Source organism: Lycium ferocissimum, unplaced genomic scaffold (assembly GCF_029784015.1).
Source record: "Lycium ferocissimum isolate CSIRO_LF1 unplaced genomic scaffold, AGI_CSIRO_Lferr_CH_V1 ctg105, whole genome shotgun sequence".
NCBI lineage: Eukaryota > Viridiplantae > Streptophyta > Magnoliopsida > Solanales > Solanaceae > Lycium > Lycium ferocissimum.
Genome location: NW_026713343.1, coordinates 201457 through 223174, shown reverse-complemented (window position 1 = coordinate 223174; position 21718 = coordinate 201457). Strand labels below are relative to the sequence as shown.

The 21718-nt window shown below is 31.2% G+C and overlaps 1 protein-coding gene across 2 annotated transcripts; it reads left to right on the top strand.

Moving 5' to 3' along the window:
• Positions 1-19746: 19746 nt before the first annotated feature.
• On the top strand, positions 19747-21157 carry LOC132041507 (transcription factor IBH1-like 1). Of its 2 annotated transcripts, XM_059432220.1 has the most exons (3): positions 19767-19905; positions 20157-20229; positions 20373-21157. In XM_059432220.1, the coding sequence occupies exon 3, from the start codon at positions 20395-20397 to the stop codon at positions 20971-20973; it is 579 nt and encodes a 192-aa protein (XP_059288203.1). In that variant the 5' UTR covers positions 19767-19905; positions 20157-20229; positions 20373-20394; the 3' UTR covers positions 20974-21157. The 2 variants fall into 2 exon arrangements, with proteins under 2 accessions (XP_059288202.1, XP_059288203.1); XM_059432219.1 differs by lacking the exon at positions 20157-20229 and having other exon boundaries at positions 19747-19904.
• Positions 21158-21718: the final 561 nt, after the last annotated feature.

Below are 21718 nucleotides of genomic sequence, written 5' to 3'. Positions count from 1 at the left end.
TCTTTAGTGTTGTGTTGGTAAATTTGTTTTCTCATGTGAAGATATATTATCATAGATCTCCAAAACCTAGTAGTTGTATACTCATCAGTCTAAGGTGGATCCAAGATTTGAAATTCATGATTTTTGGTGTCCCTTCGCTCGCTATCGAACCCCTAACCCATTTATACTATTAGATTAACAGCTTATTATATGTATATTTAATTAGTAGATTTCTCAACATAAACACAATGTCTAGACTAAAGGTATTAAATTCTATCGAATCCGGACAATAAACTTTGTATCCACCCCTGATCAAATTACTCATGCAAGAAAATGGAAAAAGAAAAAAAAAATGTTTATGCTGTACCAGCCATGAATTATTGAGAAAATGTTAGGCAACAAATCGGTCTTAAGATAACATCGGTGTTAGCGGATCAAAAGCTAGATAGTCAAAGATTATAAGTCTGGTATGCATAAGTAAAAAGATTGATAACAGAAGAGTAGAAACATTCCTAAATTAATTATCTTCGAAAAAAAATCTAGTGAAGCTCGAATGAAAAATTCCTGTACCCTTACCAAGGTCTCGGGTTCGAGTTGATAATGGAGAAATTCTTGATAAAGAGTGTTTTTCCCTTTAATTTGTTCTATGAAGAGCGAGTTAGTATGTTTCGAATAGGAAAAAGTACCTAACATAACTGATTACACTTCATAATTATACTTTATAACGGTACTTTAACTCTCTCTCTCTATATATATATTGTATATGCTATTAGTGTATATACAATGTATACATATGCGTATATAATATATCAGTGTAAATACATTACAATGTATCAGCGTGTATACATTGATACTGTATGTTTGCACATACAGTATATGCTACATTTTGGGAAAAAGTGCACTAATCTCGCTACTAATGAAATTTACCTATCGAATACGAGATGATTAACGTCATTTTACTTATGGGCCAACAATGACTATCCAAAAGACAAAAACAATTCTAAAACTTTTGTTCGGGCATCATTTTTTGCGCGGATTGTGCTTCTTTGTGGGTGGTCTTTAATTTTTGGCCCTCAAGTTGGTGGTCTTTAATATTTGACCTTCGCTTAACAAAGGTCACGGGTTCGAACCAGTGCCGGTTAAAAAAAAAAAAAAAAAAAATCGCAATTGAGATTCGCAGGGCAGAAGTTGGGATTCCCAGGCATATGTTGAACCCCAACTTATGCCTTAAGCCAGAAGTTTACCCAAAATTAGACCTTAAGGCAGATGTTTGCAAAATTCCAGTAATTTTTTTTTTCTTTTTTTGGCCTTAAGGCAGAGTTTGAAACCCAACTTATGCCTTGCGGATTTTTTTTTTAAAATTTTTGATTGAGCGGAAGTTTGAACCCAGAACCAAAGGACTTTTAGCAAAGGCCAAAAATTAAAGACCACTGATTTGAGGGCCAAAAATTAAAGACCAGCCCCAGCGAAGGACAATCCTGCGAATTGCCCTTTGAGCATTACCTTTTGGAGGCCAAAGATAATTGGGAAGAAAACATAATTAGGCAAGCCCATAATCTATACAACTTAATCTAGCCCTAAAAGATAGTTTACAACAATTAGCCACACAGTAAATCTAACCGTGTCAACCTAGCATAAATCTAGGCAAAAAATCCTCCATTTTTAAAGATCATGTCATTATCTTTTCTAATTAAAAATATCTCTTTCCTTTTTTCTCTTATTTTTTCACTTACTCAAATAAAAAAAATACTATATGTCCTCTCTTTATTCCATTTTCGGTTACCCGAAATAAAAATAAACTAACTTATACTTACAAATTAATAATAATTATGTAATTTTGATTGGATATACAACAGTAGCATTTATATATGAGTTATATACATTTATACACACACTGTACATGAAATAAAAATTTATACATGAATTATATACATTTATACACACATTGTACATGGAACGAAAATGTATACATGAGTTATATATATCTATACACACATTATATATGAAATCAAAAACATTAGTTTCACGAATTATACACATGTTACATACTTGATATATACAAAAATTATGCATATTTTTGTGGAAATAAGAACTAGACAAAGTAATTAAAATATCAACGTATATAATATTCAACATCATATCCACATGAGAAAATTGTGTGAGATGGAGAGATATAGTAAAGAGATATATACGTATCCTTGTTTAAAGGGATAATGATCTAATTAGATTCTATACGTCTCCTAACCCCTAAAAAATTGTGATTAGAATTAAAATCCTACAATTACTCCTAACTATTTGACTGACTAATAAAAGTTAAAATCATGTGGAAGGTGGTTATAATGGGTTGATAAAAATAAAATATGTTTATATTGAGTTTAAATGTTATGGGCTGCTGATTGAGTTAATTATTGAAGATAATTAAGGAGAGACTCAATACTGGGCCAGCCCACTTAATCTCAAGTGTGGGTTCCGCTTTTGTTATTGTCTTGGCCCGCTAGAACTCTTCAAGAAGAAACATGGAGAAACCGAAAGTTATATAAATATGTCCTTCGGCCATCTAATTTACCAAACATGGCCGAAGTATGCACTATCTATACACTACCTATATTATATGTATAGGTATGTATATTACATGTATAGGTATGTATAGAATATGTATATTTAGTATAACTTATTGCATTGTGTACATATTTTGTAAACTAGATGGTGAATGGTATTTGACTATAATTTTCCCAAAACGAAAATACAACAAACGAATGAAAAACAAAACACATTCTCAAGTGTTAATTTATCGAAAGGTAATATTCTTTAAACTTGCTAAGTACACTATTTCTATTTATGTACTCATTCTCAAGTGGATAACACAAGGAAAATCCAAGTCGAGAGTAGAGTTACAGAAAAAGCCGTTTGATGGAAAATTACTTTCACGTTCGATTCAGAGAGCACTTTTTGCATTGAGAATTTCTCGTTCCCTTTTGTATGAATTCTCAAGCGGCGAATTCAAAACTCTTGGGGTCCTATCTAGTCCATCTCTCGAGTCTTTGCGCATATAGGAAAAAAATTCCTATCATCTACTTCATATGTTCTAATTTATATGATACTTTTTCCTGTTTGATCTCTTTAACAAGGACGACATGTTTATAATTTGAAGTTTTTTCAATTCTAACTTTCCAATTTTTACTTTCTGCTAGTGATTTTCTCTTATAGTCATGTAAATCCTATCATGGAATGTCTAAGATCCAACATCGAGGGTACTTTTGGTATGTTATATATAAATTTATTTATATTTAGCTTCTCAAAAGTCCTGTCTCCCTTAAATTTCTTGCATAGCTAAACATGCACTGGCCTATAAAATGGAACGGACAGTGTGTCGATTTGATTTTGTAGCTTATATTTTGTACTCCCTCTGTCCTAGTTAATAAGATTGCTTTCTTTTCTAGTCTGTCCCAAAAAACATGATACATTTCTATATTTAAAAATAATTTAACTTAAAACTTTCCCTTTTACCTTTAATGAAATGATTTACAGTCACATAAATATCTATGACTTGTTTTAGACTAAAAATTTCAAAAACATTTCTTTCTTTCTTAAATTCCGTGCCTAGTTAAACTATATCATATAAATTAGGACGGTGAAAAGTAGTACTTTCCTTCACTGTATTTGTCAAGTTTTCTGACTATTGGTAAAGACATGAAATAGAACTTGACCTATAGGAAGATGCATATAAATGTTACTCCAATTTATTAATTTGACCACTCAGCTGTTTCTGCTCCAGCCACTAAATTAAATAACTTAAAATTAACATCTGAGGTCCATAACGTCTAGGCATAAATGCTACTTGTAGCTAGGTTCACCCTAGTTTTGAAATTTAAGTAGTTTCCAATTATTCATGTGTGACTTAGGAACTGGTCAGAGATAAAGACGGAGCTAAAATTTAAAGTTTATGGATTCTGAAATTGTCACGAAACGCATAGTCGTTATACTTATTGGGTTCACAATTAGGTATTTGTACATATTCAGCGGATTCCTAATACAAATATAGAATCTAAACATAAATTATTATGTTCGTTCGAACTAGTAGCTCATGCTCTCCCTCCACCCCTAGCTAGAGACGAATCCAAAATCTAACAAGACTTAGTTGGTTCGGAATAAGTATAATCATGCTCCATACATATATATATATATATATATATATATATATATATATATGGGGCTAATGACAAGTTCCCGTCCTAAATTTGCCCTTTCAAGCGAAATTGCACCCTTTCAGGGGTGGAACTAGGGGCAAGTGGGTTCATCTAAATCTCCTTCGATGGAAAATTATATTGTATTTACAAGTTTTAAAATTATTTGTTACATGTATAGCAGTAAGCAGATGTTGAATCTCCTCGTTTTTTCTTGTATTTACATTTTTATATTTTGAATATTTTTAGTGAAAGTCCTAGATCGGCCACCGTATCGATCACCTTTCACCCCCCACACCCCCCCCCCCCACCGAAAACCCCACAACTACTGAACATCAAAATATAATTAATGAGACACACGTGCATTAGCTTCCTGATGCTAAGTCACGGGCATGTAGGCTGGTTCCTCTCTTGTTTAAGTGAGACACTGTGTCTCTTTCTTTAGTTGGAAATTCAAATTTATGTAGTAGTTGTAGTTTTATATATCCACGGTACACCACACGTGCATGTATTTATGGCATGTGCACGGGCACAATTCGTTAATTTGGCCTTTTCTTTTAGGCTAATTCTGTGCGGTATTATCCTATCTTTGGTTATATATAGGAAGATGATCACTTGTGTGGCTCTGTGATGGACCACTTGGTTTTTCTAGCTTTAAATTCTCTGGCATGTTTGTGATCTTAACTTATATATAGTGTGGAAAAAAAAATTACACAATCAAGTCAGAGATGGATCCAGAATTTGACGTTTACGAGTTCTACAACTAATAGCGAAGTCCGAATATTCACTAAAAGGATTCAAATATAAAGAAGTAAATACATGAAGAAAGAAAGTGGATTCAACAGATAATCCATTACACGATGTAATATTTTGGCCAAGGAGTATCATTTGACCCCTTGCACAGGGGTGCATGGCTCCGTCACTGCGTACAATCACCTCAAGTTAATATTATAAAATAATAATCGATTCGTAGTTAAACAAATAAATGTTTATATATATATAGTTTTTTGAAAAAAGTTATAGCTGGTTTGACGTGAATAGTAGTCAACACTGTAGATACGCTCCTAATCGATTAGATCAGTTAAAAGATAACTACAAATAACTGAATTCATAATAAGTGACTTGATCATAACGTAAAAATAAAATAAAAAATAAGGCATATAATATGCTATAATATGTTTAACTAATAGTATAAAATAATATTATACCGTCAAGGTATATATACACAATTAGTACGTCGACGAGTTTAACTTTCATACATATGTAGTACTCTAAAAGCTTTTTACACTAAGGAATCATTCGAAAGGTATCTACTCCCTTATAACTTGAAAATATAAGACAAACAACATTTTATCGAAAATTAAATTACATTAATAATTTACAAATTTCATGAAAATTGTACGTTAATACAAGTAAATTCCAATGTAATGTTTCGTTCGAAAAGTAACTTGTGATAAACGGTGTGGGGGACCGGTGTTTAGGTCAACTTTGTTTGCTAAGTCACAATCAATAGGCTTTATCATGATACGTGCCTATAATGAATATTGTGCATGTGACTTGGCTTGGTGTAATTAATGAGATGGGTATGATTTTGGCTTGAGCTTTTATCTGATTTTGTATTTTTTTTTTAATTCTTGAAAGAGGCTAAGGATTTACTGTCAAGTTATGTGATTGGATTAATTAGATCCCACTGTTAATCAAAAGTCTCGAGTTCAAATTTTGAGAATTTCTATAGGAAGCACTTCCTATTTAATGAGCCCTATGCGACGCAAATTCGAATTAGCCGGATTACTAGGTACCAGATTTATCACCAAGTTATGTGGTGGATGAATGAAATCTTGTCATCTTTAATCAGAGATTTCAAGTTTGAGTCTAGAAATCAGAAAAGGAATCTTGACATTTTACTTAGGAGGGTAAAAAAATTTCACTGCCTAGCCGTAACCGTTTATAGCCGTCATCGGTGTATACTCAATATATAATTACCTTGACCACTTTAAGGCAGATCGATCCTAAGAAGATCATTGCTTACTCCCAGGGGAGGACCCACATGGTGTCAAATGGGTTCATATGAACCCACTTCGTTGAAAAATAATACTGTAGGTACATGTATATTTAATCTATTTTTAAAATAAATATATGTATATATTAAATTTGACTCCACTTGAACAGAATACAACACCCAGCCCAGTGGCGAAGTGGGTTCTTTTTTTGTCAAATGATCCGAGTTCGAAACCAGCCTACAACAATGGACTATCCTCTTTTCTTTTAAACATATCTAAACACGTCCTTTTGCAACACTTTAAAATATTTAACACTTAGGAAAGTTTTGGGGGCAAACTAGAGTTTCTTTTAATTTTTTTTTTTTTTTAAAATAATAGAACTTAAAATAAAAAAGGATCCCATGTCCCAATCTAAAACTGCGAAATAATCCCCAATTCCCATTTCCCAAGCCCTTACGTCTCTGGTCTCTTTTGCTTAAATTCGAAACACAACCTTGCTCCATAAATCTTCCGGATTGCTGAAATTTCACCCACTCCGTTATCAATCAAGGTTTGCTCAATATCTTGTGGAGTTAATTTCCTTATGTCATGAAATATTAGTCTCACATGGAGCAAGCAACCACCTTTAATTCCCTTTTTTTTTTCTAGTAAATATCTCTTGTCTCTTTCCCTGTTGCATTAGATGTTGGCTTTTGGTTTTGTTCTCTTGTTTTCCTGGTTACTACTAATTTTAAGTTCTTGTAATGGGATTTAGGTCTTTTTAAGTTGTACCTTTCACTGCTCTCTTGTGGAATTTTGTCAATAATATGAATTAAATTGGTACTTTCTAAAGAAAATGTTTAGATTGGTACTTTCTAAAGAAAATGTTTAGTTCTGTTGTAGTAGATGTGAGAGAAATTATTTATAAGATCTAAATATGGTTGAACTTTGAACATGTCAAAAAATAAAGTGAAAAATAGATTGCTTGACTAATTGAGAAATTTGGGACTCAGTAAGTAGTGTCGCTTTTCGGAGGCTGAAACTCATTACGTTATGCCTAGTATTGCTTTTACGGTGAGTTACTATCGTGGATTTTAGTTTTTTTTTTTTTTTGAAACCCCTCGCACGAAATCCTGGGTCCGCCACTGCTTACTCCTCAATAGCTCATATAATATGTAATGTATAAAACATTGACTATAAATAAATTATACAGTAATACTAGCTAAAATTGTAAACAAAAAAATATTAGACATTTTTGTCGTGGTTTAATTGAGTTGTTGTGTAGTGTAAAAATCTTAATTTGCTGCAAGAAACTGTGATATTTTCTAGACAACATGAGTTATGATTAAATGGAGTAAGATGGCCAGTAAGAATTCAAATAGCCGATCCCCACGGATAGATTGGGGCATAGTTATAATTATCGTCGAAAAAAATATTGCGGTTTCTCGCAGCAACTTAAATGAACAAATATTGTTTTCTTACTAGTATTTGTTAGAGAGGAAAAGAAGAGTTCAAAATAAGAAGGAATTAGATTGCTGTCTTGTAAGCTGCAAAACTCTAAAGTAGCTTGTATATTTGGCCTTTAAGAAAATTGTTGGTGTATTTCTATAAGTAAAGCAAGTTATTTTGTATGCATTTAATTTAATTTAAAATGAAAAGAAATTAAAGTTAAAATTAATTAAGAAACACCCCTTTGAATTTTTGTCATAAATTTTACTACTACGACTTAAGCACTTTGTTTGGATGGTTGTTACATATTGTTTCATAATGTATAGTGTCGTATTATAATGTGTTGTATTGTATCGTATTGTATTGTTTTGATTATCATAACGCTTGGATAGATTATATCGTTTCCTGTCGTTACATAATCTCACACAGCAGCGATTTGAAGGTAAACCTATAACATAAAAAGGTAGGGTAAATGATAAAAAAAAATATATATATAAGGTTACAATGCGATAATACCAAATCGGTTGTTACATAAAATGAGACTTTTCGTCATTAAGTAACGATGAATTTAACGATACGATACATTAAAATTTAAGCAACAGTGAAAACAAATATTGTATTTTAACTAACAACACAATACTATAAAATAGGTAACAACCATCCAAACAAGCTGTTAAATGATCAGGTCGTGGTCTTCACATTTTTCTTAATTTTCCTGCTTTCTCAAAGTATTACAAAAGTCTACTTTCGATATTTTCTTTTTCCTTTTTCACTACAAACAAACTTTACCTAAAGCAATACTCTTATCTAATTAGGAAATTTTGAGAATTCTTTGCTTCTCTGACTAGCAAAATTCCTCATCAAAATTTTTAAATTCTAATTATATAAAGTTAGTGAATTCTAACAGGATGAGATAGCAAACAGGATGAATGAAGGCTTACCCTGTAAAAGTGTTAATTCATCTTGCTCAGCTTTGTTTAGCGTTTTTCTTTATATTTTACTCGCATTATTTAGTGGCAGAACTAAAATTTTCAATAAATAGATTTTAAAATATCAAGTAAACACATGAAAAGTTAAAAGGATTTACCATCTACTGTATACACACATACAAAATCATTTTTACTTGTATATATACAACATAATTTTTTGACGAGAAAGGTTCGAATGAATAGTTGGACCCTCTAGCTCTGCTCCCTGACCTCATCGGTCTTGATAGACTTGCTATTTAGCTAAATTTAACGAGTTTAAAATGGTAAACTTTGTTAATTTCAACCCAACTCGTTCCTATACCGGTTTGTTCATTTTCAAAAACTTCATTTTGTCTTGTCACTATTTATACAAAATTAGTGAATGCAAGACATGTTACTCTATCTACCCAAAAAAAGAAAAAAAAAATAGAAATTACCTATAAAATTCATCGTTGATCGATCGTTAAATGGCCCGTGCTAACAAGATTTTTTGTTGATATATTGTTAATCCGTCACTAAATAAGATTACGGCGGATTTTACTATTTAGTGACTTAAGTTGTTTGTCACTAATTATTGTTTTCTTGTAGTGATATATGCATTCTAACTTTAATCTGTAAATGCTAAAGTTAAATTACTTTGATATAAACAGTTAAACATCAGGTGCGAGTAATTATTTTGCCTATTTTATGCACTCCTTAGAGCAATAATTGATCACTTTTTGTTTTCTCATATATGTAATTGTTAGCAAGTTGATGGTGTAGGAGGGAAGAAAAGAATAAACCCTCTAATCACGGATTTGGTAGTAGCTTCTTGCTTTAAATGAACCGTTGATTGTGGACTTTTAATTTGCAATATAATAGACCATGCATTATCTCTTTGACAGCTTATATTTATTAATTTAAAAGAACAAAAAAAGTTCTCCCAATTTTTAATGCAGATTTATACAGCGTTTGTTTGAAACAAAAAGCAGGAAACTAAAGGATAATATAGAAACAGATCTTGCTAGAAAAAGAGATTTTTTTTTACCATCAACTTTTTTCTTCTCTCTTTCCTTTTATTCTTTCCTTCGAAAAAAAATAGGGTATTTGAGAGGACAAAATTGTTACACTGGCAAGCATTAGGAACTAGAAATTGAAGTAAAGATTATAGAGAAGATCTAATCAATGAAAAGCTATAATAAATTTGACAACACCATCAAGCGTGTGGTATGATAATTGAAATAATTAAGAAAAATTAAGTTCCAAATTTGATAATAATATTTATTTTTGATAGAACACATTACTTAAAGAACTTACCGGCGTGACATCTAATAATCGTCAATGAATTTCAGATATTGAATGGTAGAAGATAAAATAGCTTAAGTTATATACATTGTCGTTGTCATAATTTCTTACATTATTAGTGTATTTTGATCCGCTATAAAAATCCAACTAACCCAGGGCGATGGCACCTTATAACAGCTTGTCTAGAGTCCAACGGTTTTCTAAGGCAGGCTTGTTTTATTTATTTATTTAACGCCACCTTCTAAGGCTTCAATGTACTAGTACCTATCATCAAAACATCTTGGAGAGACTGATTTCGATCCATTTTGTTAAGGTCAGCAATTATTGTTTGTGCAGAGCATTAAATGATTTTGCCTTTTAAGTGATCTGACGATGTAAAAACGAATTACACCGCAATATGTAATACTTTGTCAGCTAAAATAAGAGTCAAAGTTATACATTATCAGTGTAAATTTTTTAATACCATCACATCACCCAAAAGATATGTATCAATAAGTCTCCTTAAAGTCTGAGATTTATAATTTTAAAAATTAGATAATTATCCGCTACCTCCCAAAGTAGGGGTAAGGTCTGCATACACTCAACCCTTTCCAGATCGCACTTCGTGAGATTATACTGGGTATGTTATTATTGTAGTATATATAAAAATTTCGTATATTAATAATATATATAACTTAAATTCAAAAACTAATAATAAGTGACAACAAAGAGCTACATCTCAACTTTTGGACCTTAGAAATTGAAGGTGGGTAAGGGCATACCCCTAATGATTGAAGGTTGTAGGACTGTTTAACTTTGTTAGGACAAAGGCAATGGCCCATCCATGTGTGCACATGCATTTTATTCACCCTTTAATTTCCCTTTGATACGACCATTCCATTTCCATATAATAATCTTTTAAACGTATAGCTACATATGTGTGTGTACGTGCACAAAGAATGCTCAATCACTTTTTCTGGGTTTTCACTTGTTGTTCGATGTATGTATAGGAGCCCGATTAATCCAGATTTGTGTTACCTAATAACTAAGATTTTTCCCATATCAACTTGAGCTTGAGACATTTGGATTAAGGGATTCTATTCATCCCACCACAAACTTGATGGTGAAGATGGCTCACTTTACTTCATTACAAGTCCACTTCCACTATTGATTACTTAGGACAAATTGCATGGGCCATTATATGTTTCTTTTATTCCCTTTTATGAAATAATAAAAATTAGCTTTCTTTCTTACCGTTGTGGAAAAGACAGTTTTGATTCTAACGAATGAATTGCGAATTTCTAGAATGTTTTTAATCTATGTTGAATGAAGATTAAATTTTTGAGAAAATACAAATCTATTATAATATTGTTATGTTGGATTTGGATTTACTTGAATGTTGTGGATGTATCTAATTAATTGCTTAATTCAATCAAATCTAATTGGAGTACCTAATCTAAGGATTCAAATGAAGCTTATATTTGTTTAGTTTGAAAATATTGCAACCCTACCCTGCGTATTTGAATAGTCGTTGTTATATATTCATCCAATTCAAGCTTGGAAAATCAAATCATCTTGACAAGTCATCTATTATTGTTAATATGGCAAATAAAATCAAGCACATTTTGACTCAATAATACACTCATGATCATGCACTGAATTTGAAAAGTATCGACTGTTTAGTAACATCAGTACGTACTCGTTAATTCAACCAATATTAGCAGCACTATATGACTAATTAATGCCTTTGTCATTATATTTATTCCAATTAATTGCACTAGAAAAGGTAAAAGTGAAAGAAAAAAAAATACAAATTCACTTACTTTCAGCACTAAGTAAATATATTGTAGTTTACGAATTATCTTTCAAAAAACTAATAGTAGTGGTTCTTGAAGACTTTAATAAGTCAACTACCTCGTGCTTGTTGCACTTAATTTAATATATGTTCTTAAAATACCATTTAGATACATAAAAAATTACTGGTATTACCAATTCAGAATTATATCAAAGAATATTATTAGTAAAACCATAATTAAGAAAATACTTGTCTTAGCTCCGTAATATTTTAAGTAGGTCAAATTAAATTGAGAAACATGGACTAATAGTGTCATCAACGCTCTTGGTGGCGTGAAAATTAAGTTGTTTACATCAAACTAGTGAATGTATTTCCTTTTTTTTTTTTTTTTACTATATACATTTTTATCACCTTATCATGGTTAATTAATACCTCAATTTATGATTAGTTATGATAAAATATCTTATGTTATCTGATTTAATATAAATATCGAGTGCAAGTATATTTCTTAAAAATAATATGAGAGACAGGCAAACCAGTCTAAAAGTGACACGTACAACATTTAACTGTGGACATGTTTTTAGCGAACCCATAATCAACATGCATGAAGGATATTATCGTTTTCATTGTTAAAGAGAGAGACTTCCAACTACCATTTCCCCAACACCTTCCCATACCCACAAATAGTTTCAAAAAAAGAAGAAGAAGAAGAAGAGCTTGGTAGATCGCACTACAAAAAAATGGATAATTTGCGGAGGTTGAAAATTGCAATTCGCAAAGGTTTTAGCCTCCACTAATTGCTAGAAAAGGCTAAAATCTCCGCGAATTGCAACTTTCAATCTTCGCAAATTACTCATTTTTTTGTAGCTCATAACATGGTGATCAGATGAAGATTTTGGATTTTAATTTTATGGGTTCGAGGTTTGAAATCCTATCACAGCCCATTTAATATATCGGGTTCGAAATATATTATTTATACTCGTTTAGTGAATATTTTTTTATATATATAATGTTTGAGTCAAAGTTATTGATTTCAAATGAACCCATAAAATATACTCTCCATCCGTCCTAATGGTAACATATCTAAAAAGTTTCTATTGTAGGAACACCTTTATTAATTTATGGAGAGCCGATGCAGTTACATCATTTAAGAGAATATTAATTTGGCATTGTGTAATTACATCGCATCCGAGTAACACTCATCCTAAAATTTGGCAACCCATATTATATTACTCCGTAAACTGGATGTCCAGCATTAAAACCCCGTTTTAATGTATCTTAAAAGATAAAATTATTAGGCATTGAAATGATATAGTCCTTAGTTTTTTTTTTTTTTAATACATGATGTAGACCTTAGTTTTTGTTGCTACATGATATAGACCTTAATTAACGTAACGGAATGGATATAAAGGATTTATATAGCAAATTTTTTACTAGTTTATGATTGAGGTTTGATTGATTGACTTTTAAACTTTGTGAATGGATGCAAACTGCAAAGTAATCCGCCCAAAAGATCAGTCTAATTTTCAAATTAACTTCTAAAATCGAAATCAGACAATTTAAAATGAAACAAGGGATTTTCAAATGGTTTTATCCTGATAAACTTGCATACACTTTGGTTAATTCACTAAACGTGTTGTTAAATGACACAAGTTCATGTTCATGTGTTACTTATTAAATCATAAATCGTGTCCCTTAAAATTAAAGCGTATGAGCTCACATTGAGTGCTGTAGCTGAGATTTGAAGTCATGGTCTTATAGGTTATAACCCATATGCCTCAATCACTCAACCATATTCTTGGAAATTCTAATTTATCTATAAAATAAAAAAATAAAAATAAAAAGAGGCTGCCAGGTGTGTGATTTGATTGGAAGATGGTTGGGAGTGGGGCTATGGCGGATCTAGAGCATCGTCTATTCATGGAATTTTATAGTCCAATAAATATTTGAACTATAATACAACTATTAATGTATATTAACTTGATATAGTTTCCGTTTCAGAGATATTTGGAGAATACAGTTAATTTCTCAGATTTACTCAACTAGCAGCTCTCAGAAAATCGCTCAACTTTGTTTTGTAATACAAAACCACTCAACTAATAATAATTACCTCAGAAAGTCACTCAATTTTATCTTTTAACAGAAAAGTACTCAATCAAGTATTGACATTTCACCTACAAAGTCACTCAACCAGTTCAAGCAATATTTCTGATAGATATTGCTGATGTGAAAAGAAAAAAAAAACTATTTCATTTAATTAACCATTAAAGTGTCCCGCTTTTTATTTTACCGGAATAAAGCCCTTTTTATTTTTAAAAAATTGGCTTGAAAAAATTTCCATATCAGCAAAATCTATCGGAAATGTTGTTTAAAATAATTGAGTGATTTTTTAGGTGAAATGACAATTGAGTAACTTTTGCGTTACAAAATAATATTTATTGAGTGACCGTATGAGAAATTAACTCTCGGAAAATATAAGGGATATGTGCATTAAGATTGATGAAGCCTAAGATTGGGGAAATCCATGGGTGGATGGTGCTTTCGTGTGCAAATCTAATCAAATTGTGTGTTTTGGAGAAAATAAGGGCCAAAGGATTCATGTGAGAATAGCCGCAAATCGCGGTGGATCTTTAATTCCTTTTCTTTCTTATGTTGGACCCCTAACTGTCTTGGCATGTGTGAGTTGAGATTAAATACATATAATATGGATATTTTTAATGAAGATATTGCTCAGGATTAAGTCGGTTAAAATTAAAACATCAAATATAAGTTGGACATTTGATTGATTTTCAAATGTTTTTTGTTTAACCCCCTTCGATCTTTAAAACTTATTGCACCGACTATTTCGGATTTTCAGCTCACATGAGACATTGACTCTTGATAGGAGAATTTAAAGGTCAGAGTAGAAGCTTTTTTTTTTTTTTAATAATTTTTTTATTGCATAGGGGTACGGAAAGGGGAAATGGGGAAGAAAATTACGTGGAGATTCAAACTCTTACCAACAAGGTGAAAGTTCAGGTAGCCAACTAACTGAGCTATTAAAAAGATAGTAGGTAGTCGGGTGTATTTCATTTCCGTCCAGGGGATATTAGTACTACTCTTGTATGTTCTTATATTTAGAACTCTATTACACTATATGTTGTTTCTTTTGTCTCTGGTATCTTTTATCTTGCTGTTGTTTATGCTTGTTGCCTCCTTTTCATTTTTCATTGAGGCAAGGATCTATCAAGAACAACCTCTCTACCTTCCCAAATATAGGGGTAAGGTCTGCGTATATACTATGCTCCCCAAACCACTTTAATTTATGAGATTTTAATTTTTTGTTGTTGTTGTTGTAGGCTCCAATGGAGGTAATTTATATACACTAAAATTACGGTACTTCTTTCTCAGAGCTCAAAATGTCTAGCTTGTTATTCGTATGTCGTTACAGGGGAAAGAGTTATTTATATTTTTTAAAACCTATTATATAATAGATCACCTTTTTTTTTATCTCTATTGTAGTTTATTTTAAATTTCAAATAAAAATTATTTTACTTAATCAATGTATCGAAGTAAAACTATTATACAATCTATGATCATCTTTTAATTTCTACTAATACCTAGATATGCTTCCTGTTGTTACTTTCTTCATGTAATCTATTTTGAGTCTGGCGTCGAGGAAAAGAAGGATTGAGTTACTAAAAATGCTAAAATCTATTTACCATTATTGGCACACTTTTTATTATTTTAATAAAATTCTATTTATACTAAAGAGAGATGCTTATGCTAAACTAACTTTTCTTAATCCAATAATGTAGGTTCCTTTTTTCCGTTAATAACGGTTTTTTTCACTAGCGATTCCCTACGACACTCCTGCAAAAGTCTCAACTTTAAAAATTTATTTTACGTGTTTTGTTGGAGAAAACAAAAACAATAAGAGAGAGATTTGGTTTAGGGTAAAAACTTGTTTGTACTAGGTAATTATATTAAACCAAGATTTAAGTTGAACAGACAAAAAATCAATTGAGACGAAAAAAGTATTTAATCACAGTTAAGTGATAAACATGTATAGAAAAGACACATATCTTGTATTCATTGACTTGATATAAATAATGTATATTTTTACCGTTGAACTAGTTGACCTGAGACTTTGTCACCATCAACCAGAATTTTCAGATTGAAACTAGAAATGGGTCGAGAATCTTTCATAGAAAATGTTGTCTCTCTTGATGAACCTACTCTCCACAAATTCGAATACAATGAAATAACAAGCTTCAAATACCGAGTGGTTAAGTTCAGAAGGAAAAAGACTATGGACCAATCAACTCTCCCTTTAATGGTGTTGCCTTTTTTGACCACTTATTAAATTCTAATTCTAATAAGTGGGGCGGCGACATGAAACAATAAAAAAGCTTATTGATTTATTTGAAGGGAACTAAGATAGTTTAGCTAATGCTTCGAGAGAATCTAATTATTTAGTCAATTCATAATTATCTCTGGAAAGCAAGGGATAAAGCTTTTTACATCTTTTACACACAAGATTTAATGAACTATATTTGGTGCTAGAAAATAAACCTTTGTCTAAATCTTACTATGATATATTATTATTAATTAGGAATATAAATTTCTTGAATGAGACATGACTAATCATTGAAGGAGATTTTGTACCATTGGAGCCACAAATAAAAAGGCCCTCACATTCTCTCATCTCTCATCACAAGACCATACTTTAAAATCTCCCATGTGAAGACCATGTGAATAATTTTCTCCTTTCTTGCCAAAGCCAAAACCTATGCACACTCTCAGAATTTTTTGCAAGTAGGACCCACTATCCACAACCCCACCCCCACACCCCAACTTCTCCATGATTCCTGGATCCTGCCAAGTTTTTTTTTTTTAAAAAAAATATAGTCAATGTACTTATTGTGTAATAGATATCTCAAAAAATTTAAATAAATTATTTCATTCCTGTGATTCTGTGCACTACTAAAGACAACAGAAATTAGTAATGGAAAAATTCTATTGTTAAACCACGAAATTCACTGTTAATCTATTTAGTAACAAATCATCAACAATTTTTTTTTAGGTTACCAGTAAATTAGCTAGCAACAAAGTTTATGACTAGTTTCAGTTTTTTTATTTTAAGAATTAAAATTCAAAGCCATATTTAAGGCTCTTTGACTAAGTCTCTGACTCTTAACTAAATTTTCCTCAAATCAATCATTTGTATCGATTTTCTATGGATTAATAGCGGTTGCATGTTGCATTTATTACAAAGGAGGACTTAGACTATTATATGTGCCATGTGAAAAAGCTCGAAAAATAGTACAAATATAAAGGTATAAACTAATCATATGTTTAAATAAGTCAGAATTTTGGACCCATTAAGTTTAAATTATGAATCCGCTTTAATAGTACGATACTTGATCTCAATCTCTTGTTGTTCTTTTAGATCTTCTTGTTGCTAGGGTTACTAATGAAACATTGAAATATGCTGTTAATTAATGTGTGATTCTTTGTATTGCAAATATATTGTGTTTAATTATAGTGATAATAAAGTTTCTAGTTGTAGCAAACTTTGTTCATTAAAATGTATCTATGTCAATGGATGCATTAAAAGTTTGAAATTACGTAGACATTTTTGTGAAGCAAATTATGAATTAGGCTTACTCCTTACCTTCATTTTTCTTTGTTTATATTTAAGGTTCTTTGACTTAGTCTCTAACTACATATCCCCCAAATCAATCATTTGTACCTAATTTCTATGAACTAGTAGTGTTTTCATGTTGGATTTATTAGAAAGGCAGACTTAGAATATTGGGAGTGAGTTCAATAGGTTACAATCTATATATACTGAGTGTAAAAAATACAGTTCTTAACCCGTAAAACGTTAATTCAACAAATACATAACACGAGTCTTTACATGCACTATTATAATTAAACCATAGTTAATTGACATACATCTCACCTAAAATTTTCACTTAATCATAAGCAGTATTGATGTAACACCGAATGCATATAAACTTTTACCGTTGTTAATCCCAACCTCCCCCCCCCCCCCCAAACCCCCCACCCCACATATAGATTGAACAAACAAAATAAAGATAAGCTTATTTAATTTACAAGTTTAACTTCCACAACTAGAAATTTGCTATTTTCCTACACATTTCCATAGATATTTCGTCAGAAATCAAGAATTTCAGAACGATGTTCAAACGAGATTTGCACTGTCGGAAAATATATAGCTCGTCCATAATCTCGTTGACGTGTAAAAGAATTTTTTATACTATTAGATCACTAGTAAAAGATTAACTATAAGTAACTATCCATAAAAAGTGAGATTAGTGACCTAAAGAATAATTTAAATTCCTCTACAACAAGTTAAAATACACTAATAGTATGAAATACAGTTCTTACTCCCACCCTCTCTATCCACATAGAGTGACCAAACAAAATAAAGATAAGGGTTAATAACATTTTTAGTCCCTCAGTTATTGATAAATTCTAATTTTGGTCCTTGAAATGTAAACTTTCGATCCATTTGATTATGAATGATCACAAAGTTTTAGAATTACTAATCGTTTTTCTATTTGATTACTCATGTTTCATATTAAACTTGTATTTTTAATCCATATTTGAGGGTAATATACTTCTAAAAGTAGGTTTAAATGTAACATATTTCCTGCATAAAAGGATTAAAAGCACACATTGTGGTCAATTGAAGATTACATATGTTGAGTCATATATCGCAAGGACTAACATCAGAATATATCAATAATTGAGGGATCAAAATTGTTAATTTAATTCTCCCTAAAGATAAAGGAACACTGGGAAGGAAGGGAAAAAGATATATTTGACCGCTAATGACGCTTATGTTTCTCTTTACCCCACATTTGCCCTAATCATGTTTTGAAAGTTTCCTAGAGTGTCACTATTATATATTATATATTTATGTGTAGTTTATATTTATATATAGAAACAAACAGGCCTACAATTTCTAAAGTATTAGATTCTGCAGGTTCACTGCATCAAATATATTAGATGGCACCAAATCATTTGTTTCTTTAGTCAAATTGGATGACAAAAAGAAAAAGAACAAACAATTCATAAACATGTTTACTACTTTACTCAAACAAGTTTTCTTCATTTTTAGTTTCTTTATTAATACCACTTATATCCTCACTGTCTATCCACTTAATCTTCAATTAGATAATTTTCTCACAGTTTAACACCAAGGGTGCAGTGAAGTGGCGGGATCCCACCCTTAATCAAAGGTGCCGATCGAGTTTGAGCTCTTGAAATAGAAAGACCCTGGTGAGGGGTGGAGGGAGGTAAAATAAATAAATAGCCACTTTTCAACCCCTATAATCGAAATACAGTCATTGTCATGGAGTTTCAAATTGTGAGAGGTGAAACCCTTAAGACATTAATATGGAGTTTCAGCTGTGAAATTTGAAACTCTATGATAATGTGGCTATTCTTTAAAGACAGTGTTGTAAAGTGGTCAGTGGGCATTATTTCATCTTGGTAGGGAGCGTTTCACTTTTAACAGGCCTACATCATACAAATTTGAATTCGTCGAACCAGTGGGCTTCGAATACCAGATGGTTAAACCACAAAAAAAATTTATAATTAGATGATCTCCTCATACTTGAGGGGGGAAAATCATAGAAAGGAAATTAAAGAGAAATACTAATCCAGGGAATGAATTTATTGCTCTTGGATAATAATAGAGATCTATTGCTTGAAGAAATTATTCAAAATAAATAAAGAGAAGAAAAAGTATAATTTGTTTTTTCTTTTCTTTTTTTCTCTTCCTTCTTCTCCCCGTGAAGGATGAACGAATAATTCATGGAGCAATATAATTATGTGGGGATTTATGTTAATGTCCTTTTGTAGTCAAATTAAGTTACAAATGGTAGGTTTTGCATGGCATTTAGGGAACCTTTTTATTCTGTCTTAAACCAAGATTTTTGGATAATAATTATTATTCGCTCTCTTTTCTAGGGTTTTTTGTGCTTAGTGGGCCATGGGCCTCCATGTGAGAGCATGTGCTGTGTCCTTCTCTTATTGGCCCACCACCCTCTCCCTCGCATGTTACCCCCAACCCAACCACCCCCTTTCATTTGAACAAATAAATTGGCTTTTCTTCACTTACCTTCTCCTTCAAATTTCCATTCTCTCATTCCTTCTTGTTTTTTTCTCCATTAGCTTCTTCAAGAACTACATATTTTGTCACCTCTTTCTTTGAAATTTTTCCAAGGAATGATCTTTGGTTCCATTAAATAAAGAAAATTTCATCACTAAGGTATGTTATTTTACTCAAATCTTCACACCTTATAATAAAGTCATATATTAGGCATGTTTATTTTCTTTCTTCTTGCATGTTCTTATCATATGTAGCTATAGACATTCATTGCTATTGCCTCTTTCTAGTTCTATAACACCAAATTGTCTACTTGCAAGAACATGTAAATCAAACTAGAGTGACTTTTATCACTACTAAAAAGAATAGGAATTAGCTAAATAACAAAATTCATCGCTAATCTTTTGTTTCTGGGACGGATTATCAAGAAATTCTAGTAGCTACGAGCTCTTTACGAAGTTCGTAGCCAATTTAAGTTTTTTATATAGTGAGTTTTTTTCTTCTTCTCTTCTTCTTTTTCTAGTTTCAAGGATCTATTGATATGTCTTAACTCTTTTTCAATCTTCTTTTTCTTGGTTTTATAGTTATGAACCTAACATTTCTATGTTTTTCTTTTCTTCCCTTTTGTAGTTTCAAGTTTTTCTTTTGAAGAATGAGGAATCCTAGTTCACTCAAGCAAGAATTTCTCAAGAAATGGATAAAGGGTCTTCAAATATGTAGTGCTACAAAGAAAAAGATGAGTATAATGGAGAGGAAAAATGCTATAAAATTATCAGCAGATATAGCAATGGCTTCTACAAGAAAATCCACTACTTATTGGAGCCATGCCCTTATGGCCAATGCTTCAAAAGATGACACAAACAAAATCATCATAGAAAATATTCTAGGAAATGATGATGATAATTCTAAGAGAATTATTTTCAAGAAAACTTCAATGGGAATTTCTATGTCTCAAAAGAGAATTGTTAGAAGCAAGAAAATCGTGAGAAATAGTTGCAAAATTTCAAGAAGAGCAAGAAAGATTTCTCCAAGTATTATAGCAAAAAAATTGGTGAAAAAAAGAACACAAGTTCTTAAAAATCTTGTTCCTGGTGGAGAATATATGGATGATGCTTCTTTAATTAAAGAAACCCTAGATTATATTATTTCATTAAGAGTTCAAGTTGATGTTATGAGGCATCTTGCTAATAATGCTAGCCATGAGATTAATGATCCAAAAACAAGTTCATAGTTTTTTTCTCGTCTTTCAATATTTTTAAATCATGAAGTGATGATCAATTCCTTCTTTTGTTTCTTTGTTTTTACTCTTCTGGAGTTTTTTTATAGTACAAAGAAGATGTAACAATGTACATATGAGCTATATTATTATATGAAGTTAAATTACTTATTAATAAAGCTTTTAATTGATTTATGTATCTCTTATTGTTTTTCTTGTATCTATGAGTTTGAATTGTCATTTTCTTGTTAATAATCAATATCTTCTGTTTGGTATTCATCATTGAATGGTGTAACCTCTTATCAAGAGTTGAATGAGAAATTAAAGGTTCTTTTAATTTGTTTCCTCTTCAAATTAAATGGTTCTTGTAATTATATAAAAGAAGCAGAAGCCAAAAATTGAACCCTTTTTTTTTCTTTTAAGAAAAACTATCACAATAAGCTAATGGTATCACGACTCAAAAATTAATCATGGCCATTATAATTATGCATAAAATTCAGCAACTCTTTTGTGAATGTATATATATGGGTGTGGGTGTTTGCAAAAGTGATTTTTCCTTTTGGTAGGGAGGGTTAGCCATTTATATCCCACGAATTATTTCCGTCAGCATAGGCAGATTGAAGATTTAAATTTAATGGAATCAATTTTCAGGATTCTCAATATTGAACTAATTGTCGTGTTAAAATTATTGATTCAGCTGAAATCGTAGCCAAAGAGTTATATCCGCCTTTGTCTGTATGAGATTCCGAGGAAAACGTAC